At 34.7% G+C, this 8,954-nt stretch overlaps 1 protein-coding gene across 1 annotated transcript; it reads left to right on the top strand.

Moving 5' to 3' along the window:
* The first annotated feature begins 527 nt into the window (after positions 1 to 527).
* On the top strand, positions 528 to 7,400 carry LOC149415668 (uncharacterized). Its single transcript, XM_089642517.1, has 3 exons — positions 528 to 654; positions 2,877 to 3,232; positions 3,333 to 7,400. The coding sequence occupies exons 2-3, from the start codon at positions 2,887 to 2,889 to the stop codon at positions 4,250 to 4,252; spliced, it is 1,266 nt and encodes a 421-aa protein (XP_089498643.1). The 5' UTR covers positions 528 to 654; positions 2,877 to 2,886; the 3' UTR covers positions 4,253 to 7,400.
* Positions 7,401 to 8,954: the final 1,554 nt, after the last annotated feature.

Here is an 8,954-nt window from a genome sequence, read left to right as displayed (position 1 = left end):
GATTCTTCGATGGAGGCCATATAATTATTATTAGGTACACTGAACCTACGCATGATTGATTCGGTAGGAAGAGTAAATATTTTTTTCTTAAAATTACATCATAATTTTTTTTAACGATTTTTTTTTAAATTTAATATTTTTCAACATTATTCTTGTGAATCCAATCATCACCATCACCATCACCATCCAATACCTACAAAACGCAGAGTTAGACCTGAAATCATTCTTATTATAGTACGTATCTACGCCCTTTTCCACTTTTGACAGTTAATTAACCGCCAAACTTTGGGATGAATAGAACTTAGGAAGTTACGTCACGCATTTATAATAATAATATTATTTTTACCCAATCGTGTTCCGAGTTTACAAAACAGGGCGCCAAAAACTGCCGAGCGCAACAAGCGTCCGAGTTTATAGAGCAAAAGAAAAAAATCTAACGTCTCACTCTCGCTCGTCTAACAGTGCATAAAGAACGGGTGATAGAAAGAGTTACAAAATTTTGTAGTATCGTCCTTTTATCTTTTATTCAACAGTCAAACCAGCTGTGAGCGGGCGCGCACGACGCATTTAATGCCGTTAGTTCTGTGTTCTGTACCTTGTTGATTGTGATTGAATGATTTTGCAGGTTATTTAGTGAAAAATATTCGTAAACAGGTATGTAAACAATTCTATAACTCATTAGCTAACTTACTACGTTAGTTTTGTGTGATATTTGTTAGTTTTTAAGGTTAAAATTAGCGTTTATCTACGCGTCCCATCATGTCTACTCGAAGATGTATGTTGACAGTGTAATACCGGTTCCCGCCAGCGATTTGTGTATAATCTAATTTCTCTAATAATTTCATTCAATTATAGCATTTGTACAAAATGTGTGGTTATTAAATATATATGTCTGTATCACTGGATTGTTTATTTTAGAAAATTGAAACTTAGAAAACTGGTGCTAACTAAACTAACTCTGTAGAATTTCGTGATATTTAGCGCGGATAACTCTGCAATCGAGTGGTTTACTATAAAAATAACTCATTTAATAGGTGTGTAATACTATTAAATTTTTTGTTTAATCTGAGGGGAATGTAGAAGGCCAAACGACTCATCCCCTACCATTTTTTGTCGATCATTTTCAAGGTTATTTTTTCAGTTAACTTTCATGAAATTTGCTAGGGGTTTGTAATGTCACGGTTTTATCAAGGTTCTAACTCACAAACACCGATAAATGGTGTGAAAGAAATAAAACACTAATACATTTGTGGCAAAAATAAAATGAAGTAAATTTACTGATTTTAATACAAATATTTTCTTTCACTATAGAAAGTCTTGTGTTTGGATCCATCCATTTTTCTCGAATAATTAATTTTATTTGAAAATATGATACAAAAATGTTACTAACTTAACCCCGCCATTTCCACAAAGGGGTGGATAGAGAGGATCTAACACCACACAACTGTCTTGGTACACACTCCTTGCTTAATTCACATTCAAACATACTCTTTGTTTCACCTCTTAACATGACCTAACCTGAGAATTTGATTCGCTAACCTGATCATATTGTTTCTTCTCGGGGAACTTCTTGGAATTATACAGGGGTCCGGGGGTAAAATGCGCTAACTTTGGGAGGTGATTCTGCATGATACGTAAGGAATAAAAAAGAAAAATAACTTTTTACCAAATTTTCTCATACCAAAAGACATACCTACTAAAAATCCTTATTTTGATGTTCAAACTTACCTGATAAATTCGCTGTGAGCTTGCCAAAAACAAGGTGGTAACGTGATCTGCCCGTATCCATTGAAAGCGCATGTAAACTAACATTAGTCCGAGAGTTTGACGTTTACAATTATGCTACCCAAATTCAAAAGAGAACTGTACTAAAATTAACAAAATGTAGTTACACTTTGAACGATACAATTATTTAACTATTAATCAGTTGCTAATGTCTTTGCTTTAGACTAATTTAACGAATTTTCAAAATGTCCACTTTCCATGTGTATTTACATCATGTAGCCCGTAAACCTAATGAATGTCTGCCCATTCATTGTAAGTAAAACCAGACAATGTCACAGTAATTAAAATTACGCACAAATAAACACAATGTTAAAAGAAAGTCTTTGGAGAAAACACGCACTCAATAAAGATGTTCTTTCAAGTAAATCTTAACAAACGCATACTAAGAGAAGACACACTGCTAGATACATAAAATTATCGGATCCTTTGCGAATAAAATAAAACTTATTGACACGAAGCGCCGAAATTAAATAGATAGAGGGAACGATTGCGTTTGCCCTCGGGACGGTAGATTTAGCAATAGCGCAAAATAATGATGCCAGACATACACACGGCGGACTATTTTAATAAGTTTAAAAGTTCGAAATTTTTTATTTTATTTTACTGTACTATCATGTGGAATCACCCCCGAACACCCTGTATATAATTTAAATGTAACACCCTTGAGATGATTTTTGACACAAAATTGACACTATTGAAATTATCCAACTATTAATAATTAGTAATGAATCCAATCATTACACTATCAAAAACACAGTGCTCAAGACGTCTGCAAAAACAAATCATGAAATTGTATTTCTAAGTAAATAAAGGATCTTTCTATGCTATCAAGTTGGTGAGTAACAGGCTTAGTCCCTTTTCTACATAAGTTATGCTTAGTGAAAAGGTCTGTACTACTGCTTCAAATGGCTTTGAATATGCTTGGTGACCAGATCTGAATAGCAAAGTACTTCCCTATCTCCTTCCACTATCCACAATAGCCATACAACATACCACAAATATTGGGGATGCCATAGTTCCACTGGGTCAAGACAATTGGGACTCTCTTTAATTGTATTCATATTGAAAATCCATGGTATTCATCTTTCCAGCCTATGCTCGATGGAGACTGACGATGGCCCCGCAAGGCGCAGCACCCGCGCTGCTCTGGCAGAGATCCCTCTCCGCCTCGGCATGCTCCGGGTGTCCCCTGAGCCCCGCGAGCGTGTGGTGTTCCGGGCTTCCCCCGAGCCCCGCGAGCGTGTGGTGTTCCGGGCTTCCCCCGAGCCTCTGACCCCCATCAACCTGAATAACCTGAACGCAGGCACGGGTGCATTCGTGAACGGGTTCGGGGACACTGCCCGTCACGTGTTCATGAATGGACATCGTAACCTCAATGTTACTCCAACGTCTTCTGCGTTCCTAAGCCCCACGCCTTCGCCGGATGAGTTGGTGATACAACAGAGAGGTGAGATGGTTTAATTTAATGATCTGGATACTCCCAAGTCTCCCAACAACATGGCCTCTCAACATTATTTCAAACTAAACTTTAATTTATTTATTTGCAGGTCGAAGGCGCATTCCTGTGAACTGGTCCCCCGACATTGACTACAGAAAGAACTCCCCATTCCATTCCAACAACCGTACTCCGCCCAAGGCCGTCATGAACCTCCAATCCCCGACCAAGAACGGAATTGTTCTCCGCTCCACTCCACGCAAGAGGCTCCTGATGACTGACTTTGACAAACCAAGCAGCAGCTCCGAAATGATTGAAGCCAACGACATGACTCCTCAAAAATACCGCAACCAAAGTCCAACGAAAAACTCCCCAGCGCCCAAACGATTCAAGATCGATAGATCTCTGGCTTCGAACCCAAATGAACCTCTGGAAGTCGTGCTCAGAGCTATGAGCCACGATCAACTCATCGAAATTATTAAAAATGTTACGCAGAAGCATTCAAACATCGAGGAAGAAGTTAGGAACAACCTTCCATTACCTGATCTGAAACCCGTTGAAGAAAAATTATCCTACTTGAAACGGAACATCTTCAGGAGTCTGCCGACTTCTCGATTGTACTCAAAGACAGACTCCCCGGCATATTCGAGAGCCGCTACTCATATCATTGCGTTTAAAAAATACCTTATCGAACAAGGTAAGATATTTGTGGATTCGCACAACTGGCATACCGTACTGGAGTACGCTATCCTGGCTTGGTCCTACGTTAGAGGAACTCCTCATTGGGACAACCACCCTCACAATGCGGTCAGACGGCATTGCTTCAAGTACCTCGCCGGATTGTGCATGAACGCTTTGAAAAAAGACGAGTTTGAACATGAAACGATGCTGGACATCCAGGAGAAGTTCGAGAGCATGATTGCAGACAGCGACGATATACGTTCGTGCTTGAAGTTCGTTAGCGTGCAAATTAAGACGGCCCCGCAAAATATCAATAATAACTCAATGTCTGTTGGCCGAAGGTGTATCTAAATTAAGTAATTTTACTATTATCTGTCTTTGAATTGTTGCTCAGCTGGCCTTTTCATCCACTGTGCCATTTCTCCATTATTTTTGTTTTGTTTTGTCTGTTGTCTTTGGCTAGCTTTAGATTTGTAAGTTTTTTTTGTAAATTTACGACTTCTAGCCAATGGGCATATTGCATTTTGAAAATCCAATATGCCCATTGGCTAGAAGTCGTAAATTTACGAAAAAACTTACAAGTCTAAAGCTAGCCTTTGAAAGTATACTTTATACTTCAATATCTGTTAATAGTGTTCAGAAAGTATTTAATGTTAGTTCTTTTTGCATATTTGAATGCATTTATGAACAATGTCTAAATGATTTGCTTTTTTCTTATAGGATCTTTAAAATTAGTTAATTTCAATGTAAAAACATTCCGTACATCGAAAGGTTAAAATATTTATTTTAGCTTGAAGAATGATTTATAATAATCTTGATAAAAGTTTATTTAGTTTCTTCACGTCTACCATTGTAGATGTAGCAATTATGTAAAAATTTGATTATTGCGCATTTGCGTTGATTTGTTGCGTTTTTTTAACATATTGCTTTTCTTCATTTCGAAAACTAACTTCTAGTATTAATACAGACCATCCAGGTCATGTTTCTAATTTGAGCAATTTATATTGAAGACTGATCAATTCTCCGATATGTGGCCTCATGCGCCTAATAAAAAATGTTTTTGGACTATAAAAACTGAAAATCTTAAGTGCCCTTATTAAAAATCCTTAGTATTTTCGATGAATAGAAAATCACCAACATAATTTGTATGTATTGCATATTTTTTATAAATAATGAACATATTTTAATCTGTTAGCATTTTATGAAGTGAATATTGTTAATAATATTTATAGTGAAAAATGTTCTCATGTTGAATAGCATATAAATCTGACAACTGTGTCGCCAATTGCTTCCTATAATTGTATAATGCTTGATATCCAGTTATTTCCAATCTCTTCATGTTTGACTATTACATAATTGTGTCATACCCCAATGTTTGAGTGCGTTTTGATTTTCAAAGTAATCTGCCAAAGACAAGTAAATTAGAGAGGATCAGTAGATCGGCCATTTTAAACATATTTATCATTGCCTGTAAATGTTTTGATGCATGACCAATGGGGCGGCTACTTAAAATAAATTTAATTATCTACCTGGATAGCTAAAAAGTACCATTCCGAATCTTGTTTCTTAACTTCACCATAATAGACCATCAAAATAGCGTCCAGTATATCTTTTTGAATAATTTTTTAAGTACCTTTGAAAAAAATAACAGATTCAAAGTACTGTTTCATAGCTATGTCCAGTTCCATCAGGAAGTTGGGTTTGCAGCTTCCACTGTCGCACTGCCTACGCAAAGGCCAGTTAAAATGCCCCACATAAAATTACAGTCAATTAATTTAGATAAAACATGCTTAACAATATAAGAACTAATAATAATAGTTGTTTCTAATAAACAAATAAACCAACTCATATTGTTTATGTTGATAGATTTCTGTGGTTGGTCGATGCTGAGCGGAACATTGACTGAAAAAGAGTACATGTTAAATTGGAGACACAATATCAACAATCTGAGATAAACGCGTTCCCGTTTAACATGCTACTGAACAAACTGTTACTTCTTACATAATGGTAAAAATGGAGTGCCGTTCATGGTAAGGTAATATTTGCAATGCAATGTACCTGCTTACGGTTTTGTCTGTTGTCAGAATATGCACACAAAGTAGTAAAGTTCTGGATCCCAACTGTAAATGAACTGCTACAAACAGAGGCACAGTCGCTCTGCAAAACAAACTGTTGCACCGAATACAGGAACAAGTCGCTGTGCATTTGTTACACCTTGAAAAAATTGAGTTTCGTATTATGATGAGGCGTGACGGAAATTATGTTGGTTCTTCGGCGCTAGGGAATTCTTAGATTGGCAGAAATTGTTCATTAGAGTTAGCCGTCTATAGCCGTCTGCGTGATGCTTCTAAAAGTCCTGCAAAACCTTCCTCTTTCACATATCCTTTCCCTCTAGCCTCACAACATACTCCAATTAAGGATGCTATAGTCCCACTGTCTCCGAACAGCTGGGAGAGTAGTTGGTTCTCTTCTGCAGCATTCATATAAAAACAAACCTCGTCTATTCCCCTGAAATATTATGTCTTCTGCATCGTATGTGTATTCTTCCCTGAATGTGTACCAGTGAGCCTAATTTGTTTACTGGCAGAAGACTTGTCAGGTGTTTTTTAAAGTACGCATTTGATACAATAATTAATCCCTTACCCTTACTAATTTTAATCATAGCTTTATTAGAATGTGCCTTAAGTAATATGAATAAGAGTGCCTTAATGGATTTATTTTATATAAATGCTGTAATATTTTGTAAAATGGCTGATAGTTTATGCAAATGTGTCTTTTACTTGATTGAGATATAATTTTTAATTTACATCATTTTTTTACCTTTGATTTATTTGGAATTATTATATTTTCGCCCTTTTTTTCTAGATCTTGATTTACATGAACCTAAAAGGACTTGGATGGAACTATTCTAGAAATAATTTAAGCGTGGAGTGAGGGGGTAAATGTATGAAAATACATTCACCTACTTAATTTTATCATGGCATGTACCGTTCCATGTCTCATCAAATACCGAAAAAATCACAAGTCATTATAATTACTATGCATCAATAATATTAAAATAGTTCATTTTATACCAGTTTTCATATAAATCATTTCAAAGGTTTGTCATTCAAAATGGCTGCCAGGCAATCTCCCCCCCTGGATTTGGCTTCAATGTCATTCATACAAACACGCACTACTGCTCTGTCCAGGGCCTTTTAGGTTCATGTTAATTTATGACAGTTATTACGTTATACACATTATTTACAAATTTTTGTCTGTTTTAATTTTTTATGTATGCTCCAGTGATGTTTTTGATAATTTAATTATGTAATTCCTCTTTCATTCTTAACAAGTTTACTTAAAAATGTTATTTTTTTAAGTAAATGCTGCATTATTAATAAAATTGGTTGTGCACAATTGTAACCAATGTTTCCGGTTCATTTTATGACAAAGAATAATATTGTTTTGAAGGTATCATGTAACCATTTTTTTCAATATATGAAAATATTGTAGTAGGCTAAGGATTTTTAATTGAATAAAATATTTTTAAATAATTGTTTTTTTTTTTGTCAAAAAAGATCAATATCATAAAAATTGGATGATATATAAAAGGCTAACAGGGCTAAACTTAATAAGTCTTGGTATCCAGTAATCGATGGCTACATCAAAACTAAACGCTGAAAACCACACTGATTTAACTAATTTTATTGAAATACCTGCTCTAAGAGGATTAATATTTGCATAACGGTATCACTTCTACTTATATGTATAAACACAATTTACACATCATGGACACGAAACAGGAAAAGAAGCAGTAAGCGAAACACGGCGTAATAACCCAAAAAATAATCACAATGATGTTTTTGTGTCGTGAAAATCACAAAAATCATGTATGTATAATATGAAAAAAATAAATTATTAATGTGTATTTTCAATAACACAATGAATATAACTTGCCCAAATAGAGGCCCCAGTGTTATATTAAAAAAGTGGAATAAGTAAAAATGGAGTCTTGAGTTATTATTCTTTAAAATGTCATAAATTAATATAAAGAATGCATCGCTACACACTTGAATAGTAATGACCTAGGTACCATAATAATAATTTTATTCAATAAAGTTAGTACAGGTTAATCATTTAAAAGAGACCCTTGCTTGTGCAGAGGTATACGTTCTGGATGGATCAAATTTAAACAAATTGATAAATGTCCCTCATCTGGGAAATAGAGTGTTCCAAACTAGTTTGCAAAACTTTTTTGAAACTTCAATACTTTCAACGTGACATAATTAAAATGATTGATCTGCATGTTAGTATCAATATTTACAAGATATGTATAAACATTTTCTAAAATCACTTTATTCCCGCTTCTCATACTACCAACCATTAATAAACACTACCAACTTATTTCAGACACCCATTTCCATAAATCCGTCATTCAATCCAAATATTACTTTTTTTCCTTTTCGTTATACTGTAATTATTTATGCATACTTATAAATTCTCTAGCGATTCCGTTCAACTACTCATGATAAAGTCAAAATATTATTGACTTGCCTCTAAATGGACAATATCAGTGGAAACATAACGCGTCAAACGGTTTAATTGTTGGCAGATGAATCATTTATATGCGATAAGAATCGATGTTAAATTTCATGCATTCACTTCATTAATTTAAGATATATGTATACTTTTTATAAATCCAGCTAACCCTTGTTGAAACACCCTAATATAAAACTACCTTCTTCTTCTGGGGCTAGTAAAATTAGAAAGAGTTTTTATTGATGTGTTTTTAAATGTAAGTATGTTATTTGTAAGTTTCTACATATGTAAATATATATGTCATTAAGACAGCAGATAAGGGCCTTAGTCGTAAATCACTAGATATAAGTCTTAGGTGTAAGTCACTAGTTTTATGTCGGTAGTTATGAAGCATAGTTGTAAGTCACTAGAAATAAGTTACTAGTTATTATGAATCCTAGTTGTAAACCTGATGTATTTATTATTTAATAAATTTATTTGTACGGCGCCCTTGATGTGATTTTTACCAAAAGGCGCTATATAAATTAGGCAC

Source organism: Hesperophylax consimilis, chromosome 18 (genome assembly GCF_061612785.1).
Source record: "Hesperophylax consimilis isolate HC1 chromosome 18, BYU_Hcon_1.0, whole genome shotgun sequence".
NCBI lineage: Eukaryota > Metazoa > Arthropoda > Insecta > Trichoptera > Limnephilidae > Hesperophylax > Hesperophylax consimilis.
This window is presented reverse-complemented; position numbering and strand designations above follow the sequence as displayed.